This window comes from Salvelinus alpinus, chromosome 37 (assembly GCF_045679555.1).
Source record: "Salvelinus alpinus chromosome 37, SLU_Salpinus.1, whole genome shotgun sequence".
Lineage (NCBI taxonomy): Eukaryota > Metazoa > Chordata > Actinopteri > Salmoniformes > Salmonidae > Salvelinus > Salvelinus alpinus.
The window spans coordinates 13,587,009-13,610,919 of record NC_092122.1 but is presented as its reverse complement, the minus strand read 5'-3'; the positions used below and the strand labels follow the sequence as shown (position 1 = coordinate 13,610,919).

The following is a 23,911-nucleotide window of genomic DNA, read 5'->3' as shown; positions in this document are numbered from 1 at the left end:
AGCTTTGAGAAATGTAAATGAGAAAACTGCTGAAATTACGTATTTTCTGTGTTGCCTTCTGTAAGGCTGGTGCTGATGGAAGATAGAAGACTGAATGGTGGGGGTCAAACGAGAACGACACACTGCTGGTTTTCCAATGACATCTTTGATAAAGGGTTGTGGATATCGAGATAAAACCAGTCTCTATGGGTGATAATTGCTGGGGAAAGGTGAGTGTGAGGTCAAAGGAACCACAGGGGCTTGATTTGAACGGTTGTCAGATATGACACAGTCAGAAAACACTGTCCACTTTGCTCCAGGACCAGAAGGAGGTGAAGATTATAATAATAGATCACTATGATTCAGGCCTGTCCAAGTGGTCCTGTTGATTGATGTGGAGTGGTGTGGAGCAGACGTCGAGCTGCTCATTGTGAAAAGCCTATTCTGGGGAGGGCTCCTGTGGATAGGCCTTCTTCACAGCTTGTGTCAGAGCTGACTAACACAGCTCAGCCTAGCAACTACACGATCAGCTAGAACTGAGGCTGGGTTAGGAGGACAGTAACATACAGACTGGTAGCTTCTAAAATACCCAGATAAATTGTGTAATGCCCAAACTAGTTGCTTTGGAACAATACAGAAGGATTTTTCTATCTAAGTTCCATGTCCTCTGGGAGTGATTGAATACCTCTCACATCATACCCATGTCGGTTCCCGTATCGGTTCCAGTATCCACATCCTCTAGGTTGACAGGGTGTGTTACCGAGAGACAGATGTCAATCAGTGTTGCGGAGCAGGAGGAAAGCCATTATAAACACTGCGCACGCACACGCACGCGCACACGCACACACAGAGCAGTGCGGCAGGGTAGCCTAGTGGTTAGAGCATTGGGCTAGTAACCGAAAGGTTGCAAGTTCAAATCCCCGAGCTGACAAGGTAAACGAATCTGTTGTTCTGTCCCTGAACAAGGCAGTTAACCCACTGTTCCTAGGCCATCATTGAAGATAAGAATTAGTTCTTAACTGCCTAGTAAAATAAATAAGAGGACAGTATTATAGCTGGGATCTCTCTATCATTCATTATCTCCCTGTCTCTACCTTCCTAAACTCTCCCCTCATCATCATTCATATTGTAAACAAGCTGCAGCTTCCAGCCCTGTGTAGAGAATGGTAAATGAGCCCTGCACAATACAAAACAATGATGAACAATACAATCAACTGAGAAAAGAACTGGACCAAATACCAGAGTGGCATTTATCCTCCTTCTTCCTCTCCGTCTTGCTCCATCTGTTCCTCAGGCTATTGGGTATGATTGCGCAATCGCAGTATTTTGGACAGTCAACCCTCTGGGGATTTGTGCTCTTCGTATCTGGGTGCAATATAATACAATACTGTGATTACAGGAGTGGGCCATATAATACTTCATTTATATGCAAAGATAGCAGGATACAAGGTACCAAGGCTATGAGGTTTTCTAATAACACTAACATACAGAGAAAATGTCAAATAACATGATTTATTATAGAACTATAAAATAACTCTATCAGAGGTGGCATTGTATCACAACATAGTAATGAGGCTGTTTGTGCTGTGGTGTCCTGCAGCTTCTCTCTGTAATGTTATCTTTTAGAGGAGGCACTAGACTACAGACTCAAGGCTTCATACAGAACGGACACCTGCTCATCTCCTGAAAGTGTTGAGGAGGTCAAGGGTCACATCTGTGTAAACTCTCACCAGACACTTCCGGTGTGACACAGAGCCTTTAGAGAAACTGCAGTCTCCCACAATACCAGCAGCAGAACCCACCTACAGATGTAGGATCTTCATTTGAGCCTACTCTTCTAATGCAATCTTGCTGACTTTACAGTAGCCATCGCTCAGAGATTTTGAAATGAATTGTGAATAATGCTGAGTGAGAAAGTTACAGATGCACAAATACCATACCCCCCCCCAAATGCTGATATTGTAATTGCTAGCATGTCTTGGGGGTATGAAATTTGTGAGTCTGCAACTTTCTCACTCATAATTTTTCATGATTCATTCAGGACTATCCGTAATCATGGTATCATCCACGTTCATGTAGAAGTGTTTAGGAGCATATTCTATTCTTATTTACAATAAAAGTGACTCCAAAATGACACAATAGATTATTTACCATTCATTTCTATTGGCCACAAAATAATCTGAAACGCAACCAAAACAACCAGTAAATGCATCCAACAAGTTTGTAGAGTCACAAGCTTGATGTAATCATTGCGTGCTGGGAATATGGGACAAAATACGAACCTTTTGACGACTTTAATACACATGAGTGAATTATCCCAATACTTTAGGTCCCCTAAAATGGGGGGACTATGCACAAAAAGGGCTGTCATTTCCAAAACGATTCACCTGATATGGATGAAAATACCCTCAAACTAAAGCTGACAGTCTGTATTTTAACCTCATAGTCATTGTCTCATTTCAAATCTGGAGTACAGAGCCAAAACAATAAAAAAGCCAATATCCCAATACTTTGGAGTTCATTATATACAGTATACCCACTGAAGTCTTAGAAAAGTCGGAGCAAACAAGATTCCTGTTTTTGCGTACCTATTAATTTGACCTTGATCATGTGGTTATCACACATACGTAGACCTGCTTCTAGGTGCGTGTGAGAGTGTGTGTGTGTGTGTGTGAGAGAGAGCTACAGTATATATGAGGGAGAGAGAGAGAGTGCATATATGCCTGATTACAGTGTCAATAAGCCCTATAACAGAGAAGCTCTAAGTAAAACTGGCGTCTCCAGAGAGCACTTCCTCCCTGATCAATAGAACACCTACCCACAGAGGTATACAGAGGCCTGATACGATCTATTGTGTGAGCCAGTATGAGAGCACTGACCAGTAATCACTTTGACGGGCTGACAGGGAGAGCTGGAGCACAGGGTGAAATGAGCCCAGGAGGAGACTGACAGACAGCTCGGCTTGGCTCTGATATGCTCTGATGTTGTGGTCATTACCTGAAACCTTCAACACCTCAAGTGAACTGACAATGAGGCCGCAAAGGTGAGATTTGAGACCAGCAACTGTGTGATACAAGCAGAACAACTATTTTGTAGGCTACATATTGTACAGACATGCACAGTGCAGATAAAAACACATCAAATTGGAGGCGGGCCTACACACACATAAGCGTGCACACGCTATTTACAGCTAACGATGTGCCTCTGGCATAGAGACAATGGATGTTTCCATCACGTCAGTAGCAGCATCGTTTTTCAGCAGCAGTTATGATATCTGAAATGACTGACATCCTCCTTCTGGTGAATTGATGCTGTTGGTTTTGCTGGTGTTAGCTGACCTTCTGTTCACTTCAGACCACATGGCCTTTTAGAAAAACTATTTCCATCTTTCTCTAGAGTGACTCCCTACTGGAAAACAATTAGATTACCATGAGGCTCTGGAGCTCAAAATTCTATTAATTTTAGATTTATCACATGAAAACAATTGTTCAACTCAGCCATTGCCCACCAGTTGTTTTGAAATGGTTTAAAATCGAATTTCTTGTTCGTCATCCAGGCAAGTATCAAATCATAAAACAACAGTTGCCTTAATATCTCTATGGAATGGGGTTGGTCTGAGTAAATGAACATGAAAGCTGTACAGAACACTAAGATAGAAATGTATCATATTTAAAGAACTCTCTGTCCTGAAGAATATGGAATCATCATAACATTCTAACATTGAACAACATTGTTTTAAATTTAACCTTAATTAAACTAGGCAAGTCAGTTAAAAACAAATTCTTATTTACAACGACAGCCTACCGGGGAACAGTGGATTAACTGCCTTGTTCAAGGGCAGAACGACAGATTTTTACCTTGTCGGCTCAGGGATTCGATCCAGCAACCTTTCGGTTACTGGCCCAACGCTCTAACCAATAGGCTACCTGCTGCCCCTAGCTGGTTCTCTTTTCTATTTATTTACCATTCCAGGTCTACTGTGCACTACCTATTAAACTAAGGGGCGGGATCTCAGACACAGATTAAGCCTAGTCCAAGACTAAAAAGCACTTTCAATGGAGATTCTCTAGTGACGTCATTTTGAGTCACCCTGCCCCCACCCCAATGAACATTGCCACATTTGTAATATAGTCGTATGAAAAAGTTTGGGCACCCCTGACAATTTGTTATGACCAAATAACTCAATCTTCGTTTCATCAGTCCACAGCACCTTATTCCAAAATGAAGCTGGCTTGTCCAAATGTGCGTTTGCATACCTCAAGCGACTCTGTTTGTGGCGTGTGTGCAGAAAAGGCTTCTTCCGCATCACTCTCCCATACGGCTTCTTCCGCATCACTCTCCCATACAGCTTCTCCTTGTGCAAAGTGCGCTGAATTGTTGAACGATGCACAGTGACACCATCTGCAGCAAGATGATGTTGTAGGTCTTTGGAGGTGGTCTGTGGGCTGTTTTTTGACCGTTCTCACCATCCTTCGCCTTTGCCTCTCCGATATTTTACTTGGCCTGCCACTTCTGGCCTTAACAAGAACTGTGCCTGTGGTCTTCCATTTCCTCACTATGTTCCTCACAGTGGACACTGACAGCTTAAATCTCTGCGATAGCTTCTTGTAGCCTTCCTCTAAACCATAATGTTGAACAATCTTTGTTTTTAGGTCATTTGAGAGTTGTTTTGAGGCCCCCATGTTGCCACTCTTCAGAGGAGAGTCAAAGAGAACAACAACTTGCAATTGGCCACCTTAAATACCTTTTTTCATGATTGGATGCACTTGTCTATGAAGTTCAAGGCTTAATGAGCTCACCAAACCAATTGTGTGTTCCAATGAATCAGTGCTAAGTAGTTACAGGTATTCAAATCAACAGAATGACAAGGGTGCCCACATTTTTGCATAGCCTATTTTTCACATCTGATTTAATTTCATACAACTTAATATTGCTACACTAAAAATCTTTGTCTGGAGAATACCCCAGTACTCAGCTTTTATTAGAAAATGAATGGCATGCCACTGTGATCATTTTCTGTGACGACAGAGTAAATTATTATGCAGCCTCAGAGGGGTGCCCAAACTTTTTCATACGACTGTATGTATATATTATTATTTTATTATTTTCTATTACATTTTTATAGTTTTTTCACTTTGTCCTGCATTGTTGGATCCTGGAGCTCAATAATTTCACTGTACCCTGTAATTACATCTGCAACCCTGTACATGTGACTATTAAACTCTCTAATCTTGTTGCCTGAATCAACGAGTCTCCATGGTGATGGATAAACTTTATTTCAACGGGCAATTGTATCAGGACTCTAGAGTAACTCCCTGGCTATTTTAATTTAATGTTCAAATGTGAGTTTGTGTGTTGTAGTGTATCATGACAACTTCAACTATAACAAATACATGCTCTATTGATCTCCACTTGATAAGGAAAGGGCTGCATATAGCTCAGGTTAATGTATGTAGCCTTCCTAACAAAATACATGAGGTTTTTAACTTGGTCAACATAAATAATATTCATATTTTTGCTTTGACCGAAACGCATTTGGATGCATCTGTAAATGATGGGCAAATTAACATTCACGGATATAGTCTACTGAGAAGAGATAGGAATAGGAATGGTGGGGGTGGAGCACTGTACATTCAGAATCCTATACCTTTTAAGAGGAGGGATGACCTTAATGTATGTCAAGTAGAGGCACTATGGGCTCAGGTACATCTGCCTCACCAGGCAGCCATATTGGTAGGATGTGTGTATAGACCTCCTAGCTCTATGGTGTCCTATCTGGATAACTTATGTACTGGGTTTGACCAGGCCACAGATAGCAACAGAGATGTATTTATCTTGGGTGATTTTAATATAAATTGGAAGGATCACAATAATTCGAATAGAACAAAATTGATGAGATATGCCAAGAACTGTGATTTGAAACAAATGGTTAATGATACTACTAGAAAATAAAGGACAGTCATCAGGGTATAATTGGATTATACCCTGATGAAGACAGCTTGGCTGTCGAAACGTTGGTAATTCAATTTTTGCATCTGAGCTCCCAGGTCTCCTTTATTTTTAAGTTTTCTACTCCGCTAGCCAGCACCTCGCCTAAATAGGTGTGCGTTTCTTTTTCTTCTAATGATACTACTAGATCATCAATTAAGTTGGGTCATCGTTCAGACACATGCATTAATCTGATTTTCTGTAATATACCATTGCAATGCTTAAAAGCCAGATCAATGCCAGTGGGCTGGACAGACCATAATATTGTGACCATAACCATGAACACCAAGGTTCCAAAGACACCCCCTAGGATTGTGGTCAAAAGACATTTTAAAACATTTAATCATGAGCTATTTCTAAATGATTTGGCTGCTGTACCCTGGGAGCTGATTTATCTAGAGGATGATTTAAATCACACTACAGAATTTTTATTGATTTGCTCACTGAGGTAATGGACCATCATGCCCCTATAAGAAAGAGTACAGTTGGTGCCCGTCCATCTCCATGGATTGATGATGAACTGGGTGAGGCTTTTTCTCAAAGAAATATGGCAAAAGTCTTAGCAGCCAAGTCAAAATTTAGAAATTGATGAACAGAATTATAGAACATTACGTAATTATGTAGTTAAATTGAATCGAAAGAAAAAAAAGTTATTTTACAACAATGCTTTTATTGATTGTAAAAATGATTCTAAAAAGGTATGGAACACAGTTAAGGGCTTACTTGGTACATCTATCTCATCATGCCCATCTAGTGTGGAGGTTGATGGGAGAATAATAACAAAACCAGTTGATATTGCCAATGATTTTACAGATTTTTTTACAAAGAAAATGTAATTACTGAGCAACAATGTAAACATACATTCTTCCAAACAAGCTATTGTCCAATGGATTGATGATCATATTATGAGCAACAAGATCTGCTCTTTTAGTCTGCAAACGGTGTCAGTGGAGGAGGTGTTAAACCTATTGAAGTCATTACCTGATGGTAAATCTACCGGTTATGGTCTTATGGACAATTTTTTGCTTCGCTGTGCTGCTCCCCAGATTGCAGTTCCACTGAGATACATATTTAATTGGTCACTGGAAAAGGGGATGTTTGCAAATGTATGGAAGCATGCGAAACTGTGTCCTATTCCGAAAGACTGCAAAGAACCCATTACTCCTGCCAATAGTCGACCAATTAGTCTACTCCCTACACTCAGTAAGATATTGGAGGGTATTGTGAGTAGACAAATGTGAGAGTACATGGAAAAGAATGATCTGATTACAGCCAATCAGCATGCTTATCGCAAAAACCATTCCACTACCACTGCATTGGTTGACATGACAGACCAGTGGCTCAATGCTATGGATAATGGCAAGTTTGTGGGTGTACTATTTTTAGATTTCAGTGCAGCATTTGATTTAGTGGATCATTAAATAATTTTGACAAAATTAATGCATTATGGTTTTAAGGAGGTAGCATTGAATTGGGTACAGTCATATCTAACTGACAGGAAACAGTCCACCTATATCAATGGTTCATTTTCTTCCCCTCATGTGTTAATAAACTGTGGAATACCGCAGGGCAGCTGCCTTGGGCCACTTCTTTATTTAATATATACCAACGACCTTCCCTATGCCTTAGCTGAAACTCAAGCTACTATATTTGCAGATGATACTACAATTTATGCAGCAAGACAATCGGTTCAACAGGTACAGCAAGCTTTACAAGGAGATTTGGAGAATATCAGGGAGTGGGTTTGCCAAAACAAACTTGTTTTAAACACCAAGAAAACCAAAGTTATGTTGGTCTGTTCAACTAGGAAAAGGCCAAAACAGCATGGGATACAATTAAGTATGGGAGGAGTACAAATTGAAGAAGTGGCAGAAACCAAACTATTGGGAGTGCAGCTAGACAACTGCTTATCATGGTCGTCTCAAATAACTAATCTATGTAAAAAAAAAAATTAAAACAGCTTGCATTATCAGAAGGATAGCTAAATTGTCAGGACGTGAGCTGGACGTGAGCTGGGTGGGTACAGTCTATGTTCTGTGTTTCTATGTTTAGGTTTGTCATATTGGCCTGATATGGTTCTCAATCAGAGGCAGGTGTTTTGCGTTGTCTCTGATTGGGAACCATATTTTGGTAGCCTGTTTTTCACTGTTGGTTTGTGGGTGATTGTTTCCTGTGTCAGTGTTTGTGCCACACGGGACTGTTTTGGTTAGATTTACTTTTGTTATTTTGTATTGTGTCTTGTTTAGTTGATTATATTAAAAAACATGGACACTTACTACGCTGCGTCTTGATCCGATCCCTGCTACACCTCTTCTTCAGACGAAGAGGAGGAAATCTGCCGTTACATAAATATTTACCAGGAAAAATTATTCAGCAAATAACACAAGCATTAATTGAGAGTCAGGTGAACTACTGTTCTGTGGTCTGGGGAAATGCATCATCAAGTGAAGTTAGGAGGCTGCAGAATGCACAGAACAAAGCAGCAAGGATTGTTTTAAGGTGGAGATATGGTTCTTCTGTTGCAGTCATGCGCAGTGTTCTTGGTTGGTCATCAATCGACAAGATAATTGAAAAAAACATGCTTATTTTATTTCATAATATACATCATTTAAAACGGCCAAGTTCTATTCACAACGGTATTCAGTTGGTAAGAGACAGACATTCCGTAAATACTAGGAATAGATTGTCCACCATCTATGCGTTATCCAGACAGAAAAGAGAAATAGGCAAAAGAACATTTCGATTAGAGCAATAAAGAAATGGAATAAATTAACTGAGCAAACTAGAAACCTTTAAATATATAAATTTAAACATTATTTTAAAACGATTTAAATATAATATATATAAATGTTGTGGGACTATAGTAGATGAAGAATCTATATTTTTTAGATTGAGTATTTATTGGGTCATTATGTTAGTATATTTTGTATGTTTGTAATAGTGTGTTATATGTGAAAATGTGTTCGTATTATAAATTGTATTTTAATGTTTAAGGACTCTTGGAAGATTAGTCCAAATGGGGACTAAAAGTGATCCAAATCAAATCAATCTAATCTAGTCCAGGACTAGGATTAACCCATTGAAAATGGTGTCTGACATCCCTCTACCTGCCCTGTCTCCTGGTTACAGCAGCCCCACAGCATCGTGCAGCGCCGCCTCATGGCGGGAAACATCCCACAACTGCGTGGCGAGGCCCACGTGGGGAGACCCTCGCCCCTGGTCGACAGCAAGGAGGGGGGCACCGGCGACGCAGAGGAGAAGAGCGAGAGCACGGCTGACGACTCCACGGAGGAGAGGGATTCGCCGGAGGAGAGCGAGAGGAGCCTAGAGACAAGGTCGGACGAGGAGGAGGACAGCAGCGAGGCCGGGGGGAAGACAAGCAGCACGGCTGGGAACCTTAAAACAGAGGAGGGGAGGAAGGAGAGTCCTCTCACTGCCCTGCTGGTCCAGTGCAAGGTACGCTTGAACACCCATCCTTCCTTCATTTTGGCCTCATGGGTTTTTTATTAGCCTAAATTAAATCTCAGATACTATTCAGGTCCATTCCATATGACAATAAAAGAGGAGTGAAAGGGAGAGATAAAGGGATAGGAGGAGAGAGAAGCACTCAGAGAGACGACAGTGACTCATCATTTATCCAGATGATGCATTCCCTCATTGTATTCTACTGAGCCCGCTTTCATCAATTCTTAATGGCTTTGATTCTATGGTTTGTAGAGTCCCCATATCGGCCCTCTGCACCCCTCAGACACTCTCGTCACACTGTGTCTGTGGCTAAAGGAAGAGCTAACGTAACACACTGTAACAGCAACTTCTCCACCTACAGGATCAACAACAGACTCATAATGAAGTTAACACACAGCTGAAGACCCCATCATACTAACATCATAAGATAATCATACGAACAACATCGGTAGAATCAATCTATATGCAAGATGGGAAGACAAACCAGTAATGCAAATGCATTGAGTTCACTGGCAACATCATTCATTTCAGTGAATGAATAGCATTCAATTAAATTCTGACTCCGTATGTTCAGGCTATATTATTTCTGCACACAACCCACTGACAATCCACATACTGCAACGTAATAATTGGACTAACTTTAAAACACCATACTGCACCCACCCACAAGTATTGATTGTCTGGAATACAGGCTCAGACTGATGAAACAACAACTACATACACGAGACTAACCAAGCATCAACTCCACTGAGAGGTACAAAAATATACCCCCAATTAAAGGAGTTTGACCTTGGCGGCAGAGACTACTGTGTACCTTCCCTCCTCCAGATCACCTCACCTGAGTCACTCTATAGACCAAGGATGACTGCCACACAAAAACCACCCACTCAGTTGCATCATTTCTGACTGATGTCATGTCATCGCAAGGTAGTGTGGTGCGTATTTCCAATGTCCCCAGTGTATTTCCAATGTCCCCAGTGTATTTCCAATGTCCCCAGTGTATTTCCAATGTCCCCAGTGTATTTCCAATGTCCCCAGTGTTACCTAGCAGCATTTAACTGACTGGCTTTCTGAATCACACCTGCCTGAAGCATACCTGTGAGAGCATTCGAGGTTCCAACAAATCAATGTGGTTTGGAATAGATAGATCTTTGTTGATGAACTCATACACGTACAGCGCCTTCAGAAGGTATCATACACCTTGACCTATTCCACATTTTGTTGTTACAGCCTGAATTCAAAATGGATTAACTACAATAACTTTAACTACAACCCGGCACAGCCAGAAGAGGACTGGCCACCACTCATAGCCTGGTTCCTCTAGGTTTCTTCCTAGGTTCTGGCCTTTCTAGGGAGTTTTTCCTAGCCACTGTGCTTCTACACCTGCATTACTTGCTGTTTGGGGTTTTAGGCTGGGTTTCTGTACAGCGCTTTGTGAGATCTGCTGATGTAAGAAGTAATTTATAAATACAATTGATTGATTAATTGACAATAAAAAATCTCACCCATCTACACACAATACCCCATAATGACAAAGTAAAAATAAAATAATTATGTTTTCAAATGTATTTAAAATCAAATACAGAAATATCTAATTTTCATAAGTATTCACACCCGAGTTACCTTTGGCGGCGATTACAGCTTTGAGTCGTCTTGGGTATATCTGTATCAGCTTTACACATCTGGATTTGGGGATTGTCTCCATTCTTCCTTGCAGATTTTCATAAGGTCTGTTAAGTTAGATGGGGAGCGGCGGTGAACAGCAATCTTCAAGTCTTTTCACAGATTTTCAATGGGATTCAAGTCTGGGCTTTGGCTGGGCCACTCAAGGACTTTCACATTCTTGTTCTGAAGCCAATCCAGCGTTGCTTTGGAAGTATGCTTGGGGTCATTGTCCTGTTGGAACGTAAATCTTAGCCCTAGTCTAAGGTCATTTGCACTCTGAACAAAGTTCTCATCAAGGATTTGCCTGCTGTCATGTGCTTTTTTCTTAGGAGTGGCTTCCGTTTAGCCACTCTCCCATAAAGACTAGATTGGTGAAGTTCTGTAGAGACGGTTGTCCTTCTGGCAGGTTATTCCTTCTCAGCCAAGGAACTCTGTAATTCTGTCAGAGTGGTTCTTGGTCACCTCCCTGACCAAGGTCCTTCTTGCCCAGTTGCTTAGGTTGGTCGGACAACCAGTTCTAGGCAGAGTCTGGGTACTTCCATATTTTTTCAGTTTCCCAATGCTGGAGACCACTGTGCTCTTGGAAACTTTCAACACTTTATACCTTTCCCCAGATATATGCCTCATCACATTTATATCACAGAGATCTACAGACATTTCCTTGGACTTCATGTTATAGTTTATGCTCTAACATGCACCGTCAACTGTGGTTTCTTTCTATATCCTGTTCAAACAATTGAATTGGCCACAGGTGGACTCCAATCAAGTTGTAGTGACATCTCAAGGATGATACAATGAAATTGGATACACCTGAGCTCAATTTTGAGTGTCATAGCAAAGGGGTGTAAATACAGTACCAGTCAAAAGTTTGAACACACATACTCATTCAAGGGTTTTTCTTTATTTTTACTTTTTTCTACATTTTAGAATAATAGTGAAGACATCAAAACTATGAAATAACACATATGGAATCATGTAGTAAACAAAAAACTATTAAACAATTCAAAATATATTTTGTATTTTAGATTCTTCAAAGCAGCCACCCTTTGCCTTGACGACAGCTTTGCACAGTATTCTTAATTTGTGCCTTTGAAAACCAAACCCAGAATCAAACTGAAAACACATTTGAAACCTTTAGACATGCCTCCTCGTCCTTCATTTCAAAATGTTAAGTATCAAAAGAAAATGTCAACGAAGTTGAATTTCATAGTGGTATTTATTAACACCATCATTTGCCAAGTGAAAGATTAATTATGGTATGCTTAGATAAGTTCATGAAGTGCCATATGAAAAGAGAGCTATAACAAGGTACAATAAAAACATTCATAAATCATTATCCGTAGGCATTAGATAAACATGTATGAAGAGAGCTGTACAAGACAAGATATAAAAAAACAAGAATTATGCAAATATAATCAGGTAAATGTGCATATGAAGGGGAACTGTGACAGACAAAAAAAACACAAATCAAGAGTTATGCTTCGATAATAAGGTAGAGCTGACAGAGCTTTACAAGACACAAAATATATGAACTATTTAAAAAAAAGTATAAGGCCCCTAGATAACACATAGATGAACATACTTGGAGCACAGAGTTAGTCTGCCTGACTGGAACTCATCTACTATCCTTGGCAGCAAATGTGTGAAATAGAATGCCTTCAGTTTAGGAATAACATCAGCACAGAACTTAACATCAAAAGGCACATCAATAACAACCTGCTCGGATGGAGCCCAGACAAGCACTTTGCATCTGTACGAATATTCAAAGATAAATACACAACGCAGAGGACTAAAGGTCAAGAGGGAATTCATTATCAACGGAAATAGTTGTTTTTCTGTAATGGGGAACTGAAGATGAATGGGTCAGGGACACGGGAGGAATTTCAATCCGTGTCTCATAGCTCCATGTGGCAAGTTCTCATTGGTCCAAATTGTCTATACATTGAGCCTGAAACAGGATATTTGTTATTTGGCCATTGGCCCAGTTTTATTGCAAGGAAATCTAATTGGTCAACCACAGGCTAGGGTTGGGTTATAAACTACATCCTGTCTCTTTGTTCAGAGGAGAAACATTGAGGACAGGGAAGAATAAACATCTGCCATCTACTTTCAAGCATAACAACAAGGATTTGTTCTCTTTGAATAAATATATTTTTCTCCCCCTGATTTGCTTTGGGGTCTGTGTTATTGAAGAATAACATCAACTGCTAACCCATCTCTCCAGTCCTGTGCAGAACATCACCATTTGCACCTGCATGTAGTACCCACGGGCTGCATTAGGTTGCAGCTGAGGAACCCCATGCACCAGCTTCACATCGGTGAGTTTGCCAGAGAACAGTTCAGTCAGAGACTCACACTTTTTAATCAGAAGAGGACATTTGATTTCGAATAGCTCTTGAGAGTTTAACACTCCATCTGGGCTTACAGAAAGCCATGGCTCCTTGACACTCACTACTGTGCCTCTACTCTCCAGACTAATCCCACAGCTCTCCATCTATGTGTAGGCCACCTGCTCGCTCTCCGTGCCATCTGTGGTTGCAGAACCTGGGGGAAGAGATGCTCCCGCACAAAGTTGTCGTGATGTGTTAGGGTGCGCACACAAACCTTATTTTCTGAGCTAGCAGTGATCCGAAGTTTACGCGCGTCATACCACGCATGGGAGACACTCTGTGCTTTAGTGACCTCCTCCAAGCTGGCACATTGACACTTCTCCAGCTTAACATAAACGTCATAAAATGAAAAGCATTTCTGACACTGCATGTTAATACCGTGTTTACCATAAGGCTGCTGTAGCTGTGTGGCTGCTGCTGGAACCTGATGACTGTTTAGTTTAGCTTTGATGCACTTGTGCAGAAGGCACCTCACTGGAACATTGACCCCTTCCACAACGCACTTAATAAAAGTTTTGGAATGGTACGCAGGAGTTGGAGGTAGAGATGGAGAAGCGGCTGGGGCGCTGTCAGAGAACTCGTCACTTGGTTTGGTAACGTTTGAAACAGATCTCGCTCAACCTTTTTGGAGCTAAATTCCGCTGCATCCCAGAGTGCCACTGGCATTGCTCATCTGTACAGGACACTCCTGTCAATCCTCCATACACAGCATTCTGCCCCTTCAACAAAACACTACTGATAGAATAGTAAATTACAGCACAGAACACAAGTTTACATGGTGTTCACAGCTAACTAGTTTACACAGTCTCCTTTTAACTAGTAGGTTTAGGTTATGCCGGTAATTTCCTATTAGATTGTAAAACTCGCCTTGATTCGGTACCTACCTCATTGCCATTCGAGATTAAACTGATATACTTACACAATGAGCCATTGAAACCAAAAACGTGTATGCATGTTGTACTAGTTAACGTTCTGGTCAGTGATATGGTATCATCACAATTAGTTAGCTAGCTAAATAACTAAAAAAAAAGCCAGCGAGCTAACTACCTTCCATAGTAGTACATCTGCATGACTGCAAGACTTCCCCTGCCCTGCAACACAACAACACCCTGCACTCGCCACCGTGCCGACAGATGATATAAGAATCCAGGCAGAATGATGGTGTGTTTTGCTCTGACTGGGCTGGACATCTGCTTTGAGGAACACCAGGTTGTCATCCTCAAGACAGTGAATAAGCACCCGCCCAACTCTGCCGCTGTGGAGGTATTGATATGCCTCTGCGCTTTTGTAGCTCCTCACCTCTGACCCATCCACACTGAGAGACGAGACAAAATAATTGAAGATGTCTTCGGAGGTGATATTCGGCCATTTCTTCATATCGTCCTCCCACTCTTGAATAATCAGCGGATGTGACACAGACTTTCCATTTGACTTTGAAAGTTTGTTTTTTGGTATGATCCCACGACATTTTGAGCTAGCTAGCTAACGTTCGCAAAAAGGCATGAACGACACAACGGAAGTCCTCCACAAAACAGAACGTTTGGACATTGTTTTCTTTCCGGGTTCATAAATAAGGTGAATACTTAAGCAATAAGGCCCGAGTGGGTGTATATGGCCAATATGCCACTGCTTAAGGCTGTTCTTTGCATGACACAATGCGGAGTGCCTGGACACAGCCCTTAGCCGTGGTATATTGGCCATATATCACAAACCCCAGAGGGGCCTTATTGTTATAATAAACTGGTTACCAATGTAATTAAATGTTTTGTCATACCTGTGGTATACGGTCTGATGTACCATAGCTTTCAGCCAATCAGAATTCAGGGCTCAAACCACCCAGTTTATAATTCGTATTTTGGCGAATGTAGTACGACATCCGGGAACTTTTGGCATACTAACTATATCCATACTATGACCAATAAGCATACTATATACTCAATTTACGTCCCAAATAGTACGGTTTGTGCGGTTAGTATGAGTATTGAAACACAGCTACTGTGTGTGTGTTTGAAGTGAGTGGTTCGCCAGGGAGCATTCCATGGGGATCAGCTTATCTTTGATCTCGTTTGTTTAGTTCTGTTTTTTTAAGCGGCTAAAAGCTCCATAGTTACCCATTAATTCCGGAGCCATTTTTAAACTTCACAGAAAGGGAGGAATTTTTCACCACTCAGACAGAGACAAAAGCACATGTTTGTAGGCCTTCTGAGAAGCCTGGCCGTGAGAAGCCTGCAGAGATTAAGGGGGGAAGCTCAACTAAAACCATATTGTGTATCGGGGACTACATTTTTACACCCAGCCACAGCAACGGGATTTGATGTCCTAGTGGGCTTTAATCTAGGGGGTAATCCTTACATCTATGATTCATTTATCCACCCATCCAACTTTTATCCACCCATCCAACCTTTATTCATCCTTCCATCCATCCCCCTATCGAACCATTCATTCAAAACATGGTGGATGTTAGAGAAGGCTTGAGATGAGCTACACTGACTCAGAAACCACAAGGTAGTACTGCTGACCCAGCGAGGACACAGAGGTTATGTCACTGGGTTGTGTTAACTCGTGTTCAGGGAAGCATATCATTATGTGTCCACTCTCCATTGAGTCTTTCCCTCTCCATCGAGAGGGGGCGGGTGTGACATCTTGTTCCGTTCTCACTCATGCGGATCCAACATATGCTGTGAAGTGTGAACATGTTTTAAATCCTCCCTCCATAGTTGCGTGTTTTCTCCAACATTGCCTGTTCTCCCTTCCACTCGAAGAAGTGTGATATGTCATATTCTAATAAGAGCCTTGAGATTTACAACAGAAACTTCATTATAGAACATTTTACATGTATATTTTAGTCATTTAGCAGACACTCTTATCCAGAGCAATTTACAGGAGAAATTAGGTTTAAGTACCTTGCTCAAGGACACATCGACAGATTTGTCACCTAGTCGGCTCGGGGATTCGAACCAGCTCTCTTTCGGTTACTGGCCCATTGTTCTTAACCACTAGGCTACCTGCCGCCAGGCCTCTGCAGTCATTAGAATCTGCCGCAATGTCTGCTTCCCCTTTACCGTGAATCACTGCATTGTGACATGAAGTGCCCTACGGGGAACCACTGGGAGATGTGGAGGAGGATAAAGGACCACTACCCTGGCTGTTTGCAGCTCTGCTGGGTGGGTGAACACTCACATGCGCACACACACACACACACACACACACACACACACACACACACACACACACACACACACACACACACACACACACACACACACACACACACACACACACACACACACACACACACACACACACACACACACACACACACACACACACACACACACACACACACACAGGCTTGATGACAGGAAGTGAGACAGATAGGATGCTTTAGGTACCCAGGAGAAGACAGCACTGCTGATCCTCACTTCAGAAGTGTTGTTTACTGTTCTATGGTTCTGGCTCAGAAGACAACATCATGTTGCTCTTGTACAGAAGATGTTGCCCTTGAGCATAATGGTTTTGGACGAACACTATTTACAAATCAAGAACTGACCGGTTCGCTGATTAGTTGAAGAATATTCCGCAGGCTCTGCTGATTGGGCTAATATTTCACTGTTTAGTAATGCATTCAGGATTATAAAAGCATGGAGAGGCCTCAGATAACATGGGATCATCATCTTTTTCAGAAAACAAGCACAGTCACTTGCTCTAATGGTTGAACTAATAGTCAACACATCCACTGGAGTGAGACCAATGATTTCATAGGTGTTTTTTTCTAAAACAGTCACAGTTGGTTTGGTATTATCTCTAACCATGAGGCAGAATAGTCCTGCATCATCAGCACAGGCTTCATGGTCTAATAGTCTCTGACTCAGAGGATCAATACAAATGTGATTGCATATAAACAACTATGCCAAACCTAGAAAACACCTAGTCTTAAACACTACTTGTAATTGGTTGGGAAATGTGGCTTAATAATGGCCTACTAGCACAAATTTGACCAAAACTCTAGAGTCGATAAGCCTTTAATTCAGCCTTTATATCGTAGTTTGGCAGTTTTACAGGCAGGCACTTGGCAGGCGTAGCAGAGCTGTTGGGACCTATTTGATGAAAAGCCTTTTGTAATCAAACAGATCTATTTCACTAAAGCTGCAGAACAAATATACGTGTTCCTGTCTGATGTTCTCTCTTTTGTGGGAGTATAAGTGTGTTGACTATACACGTACACTGTCAGTTAACACAGTAGTTGTTCTGCTGTGTTTCCACAGTGCTGTGACACTGAGGTGAAGGCGTCCATCAACACCGGGAGTCAACACAACCGCATCTCCAGCTCCTGCTGCAGGAGGCTTGGGTGAGAGGCCTTATTCTCCCTCGCTATCTCTCTTTCTCTGTCGACCTCTACCACACCCACGAATACCCAGCCATCACATAACACTCCTGGGTCCAGGTTTGCCAACCAGCACCGAAATACAGAGCGCCAACAAACACATTTGAGTTCCTCAGGCACTCACACAACCACAACCAACATCAGACTGCATCAGCATCAACAAACTGGCCTGTGAGAGACAGAACAAAGTAGCGTCCTAATAACCTCTACCATGGCCGTGTTGTGTGTTGCCAGATTGCTTCCTACCCAGGAAGGTCCACCCTGTGAGCAGACAGAGGGCCAGGGCTCTGTGAGGGGCCTGCAGCTGCAGCTGGGCAGACAGAGTGTCCAGTGCTCTGCCCACGTCACCGGTAAGGAAGGGGAGATCACATATTACGTCACATAAACATTTAAAGCAGCATTGCAGCCAGTTGCAATGACTGTCAATGAAGCAAGAGAGTCCACTCATACAGGGTAGGAATACAGGTGTTATGACAGTGTCAATGAAACACTTTTGTTTTTCTTTCTCCGTAAACATACAGACTGTGACAAACAACATTGAATTGAATAATACTATGGATTGGACAAGTAAACTTGATTATATAAATCGCTGGGGTTAAACTGTAATGTTCCTGACAGAGATCAATACAAACCGTCTGGGTGCTATCTCACAATGACCACAAGCCATTTTATACACCATCAAGGTTACTTCCCTTCACCAATGTCAATACAAAACCCCTTGGTAAATACCCCCAACACTGTGTTGCATCTAGGCACTGATCATTAACAGACGGTAATAGATTTGCTTACTGCCTGTGTTATTTCTGAATGCTTGGTCTAAAAAGTCAGCTGTCTTAAAAGGTGTTGGAGATGCGCTTGGCAGCCAATGTGTGTGTGACAGCGTATGTGTGAGAGAGTGTGAGTATGTGTGTGAGAGAGTGTGAGTGTGTGTGTGAGAGAGTGTGAGTGTGTGTGTGAGAGAGTGTGAGTGTGTGTGTGAGAGAGTGTGAGTGTGTGTGTGAGAGAGTGTGAGTGTGTGTGTGAGAGAGTGTGAGTGTGTACTCAGTGTGCAGCATGTGCTCCTGACCTTTCCTATTCAGCAGCCAGGGTCAAATCACAAAGACAAATAACACTGAGCAAGCAGGGAGAGATTAATATCTTAATGATTGAACACGCACGCACGCACGCACGCACGCACGCACGCACGCACACACACACACACACACACACACACACACACACACACAACACACAAAACACACGATGCAGATGGGAGAATTGAGATGTGCTGATGATTCCTGTTAGATTTGAGCTCATTTATGCAGTGTTAATTAATCAGGCAGCGGGAGACACGGCAGGTTAGAAATTCACTGTTTCTTATTCTGCTCTCTCTCTCCTCTTTATCTCTCTCCTCCTCTCTTTGTCTCTCCTTCTCTCTATCTCCCCACAGAGGATGAGGTGTTTGAGCTGTGCCTGGGTCTTCAGACTCTGCAGGAAATCAAAGTAAGTCTTCATTAGTGTCGCAAATATGTAAATGCTGTGTTTGATCTGCCATCCTCCCTAAATCTCCCCCAACTTGAACTTTACAGCTAATGAAAATTGCTGCTAAAAATAATCATAGGAAAAAGGAGGCAGACGTTGAATGTAGCAATTAGATTATGCAGAGACCTTAGTAACACATTGAAGATGCTGGTTCCTATCAGAACACATCAAGTAATACCAGGTTAAAACAGAGATGGAGACAGACATGTTTGTGTTATGTTATCTGAGGGTTACGGCTATCTGCTGGCATTGCCTGGTGAGGACTGCAGGTGAAAGCAGACAGATAAGACAGAATTCAGATCAGCACATCTCACTGAGGTTTAAAATGCTGCCATTTCCCCAGGATATACCAGGAAATGACAACACAACGTGACAATCAACAAACAGAACAGGAGAGGAAAACACATGAACAGAATTCTGTCTTAGAGGGTCTGAGAGGGAAAGTAGAATTAGGCACGAGACTAATTGTGACCATTTCTCACAGAGAATCAAATTAATTAGACTTTAAGAGTACACTGGAAACCAGATCTACGATTACGCAAAAGCACCCCCGGTGGATCCACGATACCGGAGCCAATTTTCCTTCCAAGTGCACCCAGTCTCAGTATTCTGCTCCCTTGGCAAAACTCAAGATGGGAACTTTAACTCAATTTAAATCATAGCTGAAAAGTTTTCAAAATATTCCTTAAATAGACCAGTGGCTTGGAAAAAAGGGTGAATCCTAATTGAATTATCACGTATGCCTGCAAGGAAAGATACCCATACATTCAGATGGAGGAAGCCTGGAGTTACAGTTATAGACAACTGTTAGAACGGAGACAAAATGTTCAGTTAAGTCCCTGGGCCGTTCTGGTGACCTGGAAGTAAAACACAGAGCTCAGTGGAGTCTGTCAGGCCCAATGGAAGGCAGAGAGCTAGACTCAGGTGCATCTCACAGCCATTGTGTGAATTGTGATCACATATGCATGCGCACTGGGGCATACTCAATGTTGTGCAACATTGCATGGAGCCCCTCAAGAACCATTTGGATGGAAAAGCACATAACTGAAAAGAGTACAATGTCTCCCTTTAATGTCACCATGTGCAGACCGATTTAACTGCTATTTGGAGCAGCCGCAGCGACCTTTCCGAGGATATTCGTTTACATAACATTATTAATGGCTGCATCCCGCTACCGGGATCGATATGACAACAGCCAGTGAAAGTGCAGGGCGCCAAATTCAAACAACAGAAATCTCATAATTAAAATTCCTCAAACATACATGTGTCTTATATCATTTTAAAGGTAATCTTGTTGTTAATACCATCAAAGTGTCCGATTTCAAATATGCTTTTCAGCGAAAGCACTACAAACGATTATGTTAGGTCACCATCAAACCACAATAAGCACAGCCATTTTTCCAGCGAAAGATAGCAGTCAGAAAAAGCAGAAATAGAGATAAAATGAATCACTAACCTTTGATTATCTTCATCAGATGACACGCATAGGACTTCATGTTACACAATACATGCATGTTTTGTTTGATAAAGTTCATATTTATAACAAAAAATCTGAGTTTACATTGGCGCGTTACATTCACTAGTTCCAAAAACATCAAGTGATTTTGCATAGCCACATCGTTTCAACAGAAATACTCATCATAAATGTAGATGATAATACAAGTTATACACATGGAATTAAAGATATACCTCTCCTTAATGCAACCGCTGTGTCAGATTTCAAAATAACTTTACGGAAAAAGCAAATCATGCAATAATCTGAGACGGAGCTCAGAACAATAGCCAAATTAGCCGCCATGTTGGGGTCAACAGAAACCAGAAAATACATGATAAATGTTTCCTTACCTTTGATGAACTTCATCAGAATGCAGTCCTAGGAATCCCAGGTCCACAATAAATGCTTGATTTGTTCGATAATGTCCGTTATTTATGTCCAATTAGCTACTTTGGTTAGCGCGTTTGGTAAACAATTCAAAAGTCACAAAGCGCGTCCTCTATAACGTGACGAAATGTCCAAAAGTTCCATAACAGTCAGTAGAAACATGTCAAACGATGTACTGAATCAATCTTTAGAATGTTGATAACATACATCTTGAATAACGTTCCAACCGGAGAATTAGATTGACTTCAGATGAGCGATGGAACGGAGGTCCTCCTCATGTGAATGCGCATGTGAAAGCATGGTCAGCTCGTAGCAGTGATTACTCATTCCTGTCTCCTTCGGCCCCCCTTCACATTAGTCATCAGACAAAGTTCTATTGACTGTTTACATCTAGTGGAAGCCGTAGGAAGAAAACTCATCAATATCTCGCTGTAATTTCAATGAGAGCTTGGTTGAAAATCTGCCACCTCAGAAAAAATTCAAACAGGAAGTGGAACTTCTCAGGTTTTTGCCTGCCATATGAGTTCTGTTATACTCACAGACATAATTCAAACCGTTTTAGAAACTTCAGAGTGTTTTCTATCCAATACGAATAATAATATGCATATATTAGCAACTGGGACTGAGGAGCAGGCAGTTTACTATGGGCACCTCTGTGCACCTTTCATCCAAGCTACTCAATACTGCCCCTGCAGCCATAAGTTAACCTTCTGTTGTCTAAAATGGCACTTTGTTGGATGATAGCAGTACTACAAACAAATGGAGTTTCCATGGCACGCACTGCATTCTGTGGTAGAGTTGATGTTAAACCATGTTTTGACCCTATGGTCAGTCACGGTCACCCATCTGACGTCTCCCTTATCCATCCTTTATCTCCAGTGCTGTGTGGACCTGAGCAGTAGAGTCCTAAAGCTCCAGGGCTCAGGGGAGGAGCTGCCTTTCCTGGAGCCGCCATTGGTCAGCCAGTACCATCACCAAGACAGCAATGAGAACCTGTGACCCTGGCGGGTCACAACCTCCCAGCCGTCCCACACCCTTCTCTGATTGGCTGGCGCTGTAAAAACATGATGCAGTCTGGGTCTGGACTGTGCAACCAGTGTCTCGCACTGCCAGCAACATGGTTGAGCACCCCAATTCTCTTCAGTTTACACCATTGTGTTTGTTTCTGTGGAATTAAGGCATTACCATGATGTTACTGCTGTATTGACTTAGCCTAGTTTATGTTTACGGATGGAGCTCAAGCTTTGGGACGATTCTATGTAACAATCTTCATAATTATCTACTTAATCAAGGTGTTTTTTTTATGTCAGACAGTGCATCATTGTTCAATACACTCTTGGAAAAAAAGGAATCCAAAAGGGTTATTTGGCTGTCCCCATAGGAGAACCCTTTCTGGTTCCAGGTAGAACTCTTTTGTGTTCCATGTAGAATCCTCTTTGTAAAGAGTTCTACATCGATCTCAAAAGGGTTCTACCTGGAACCAAAAAGGGTTCTTCAAAAAGTCATTTTTTCTAAGAGTCTACTGAAACATACTGAGGAGTCAGACGATGATTATCATTTGAAATGAACATATTGTGATTTGGAAGTATAAAATAATTTACGTTGATCATCAATTAAATGCCCAAACTGTTTAAAATCAAAATCAGTTCAGCCTTGAGGAAACAATTATATCTCCCTCACATCCCTTTACAGAGAGATAGTCTTCTAGATGTCCTATCATACGTGCTCAAGAGAAACGGTGAAAAAACAGGTCTTATGAGACCTTTGAATCTGCCTGTTAAAAAAATCTAATTGAGAGTCAGGACAGACAGGGAATTCTGGAAGAGATGTGAGGAGACTACTGCTATTCCTGAACTAACTGCCTTCAGCCAAGTGAAGACTCTCTCTCTCTCGTCTATTTTCCCAAATGAAGAGTGCTCCTAAGAATGTCACAATGACCCACATCAAAACTAGTTCTCAATAATTCCACTTAAATGTCAATAGAGTCCTGGCACTAGATGTGTGTGTCAGACGGACAGCACAGCAAAGAGATACAAACAGTCCATAATTCCGCAGGATTTTTTGTTGAAGTCTGGATGTTAGTGTTCCTGTGAGAGTGTGTCAGTGTGTGTGACTTGGAGATGTGCGAGTGTGTGTACGGACTGGTAGATGTGTGTGTGTGTGTGTGTGTGTGTGTGTGTGTGTGTGTGTGTGTGTGTGTGTGTGTCTGTGTGTTGGATGCATGTCAATCGAGGAGGGGCTTTTCTGTTTTGATATGGTTAGTGGCTAGTGTTTCACATGGGAAAGAAAAAGGGATGAGTTCTATTTACTTCTCCTCCTCCTCCCAGCTTCTCCTCCTCCTCCCAGCTCCTCCTCCTCCTCCCAGCTCCTCCTCCTCCTCCCAGCTCCGGTCAGAGGGAGTTGCCAAGACGCAGCCGACCCCAGCTGCCTTCCTTCCCTTGTCTTCTTCAGGGGACATTAATCACTCTGCTCCGAGGCTGCTCTCTGGGCCAAGGCCCTCATAGATGTTTGTTTAAGCATATTCTCTCTCTCTCCCTCTTAATTTTTGAAATTCGGGAAACAAATCTGCTTGGTACATTTTTCCTCTTCTCGTTTGTTCCACTTTTGCTGACGTACGTTATTCACTTTGACAAGCCT

General features: G+C 41.9%; 1 protein-coding gene across 1 annotated transcript in view; it reads left to right on the top strand.

Annotated features, from left to right (window-relative positions):
- The window catches only part of nrip2 (nuclear receptor interacting protein 2), a 30,407-nt gene extending 7,488 nt beyond the window's left edge, over window positions 1–22,919 (top strand). Inside the window, exons 2-6 of the mRNA XM_071386044.1 lie at window positions 9,097–9,423; window positions 17,753–17,835; window positions 18,106–18,221; window positions 19,301–19,353; window positions 22,154–22,919. Of these exons, the coding sequence (XP_071242145.1) occupies window positions 9,097–9,423; window positions 17,753–17,835; window positions 18,106–18,221; window positions 19,301–19,353; window positions 22,154–22,273 (699 nt within the window). The 3' untranslated portion in view covers window positions 22,274–22,919. The remainder of the gene's footprint in view (window positions 1–9,096; window positions 9,424–17,752; window positions 17,836–18,105; window positions 18,222–19,300; window positions 19,354–22,153) is intronic.
- Window positions 22,920–23,911: the final 992 nt, after the last annotated feature.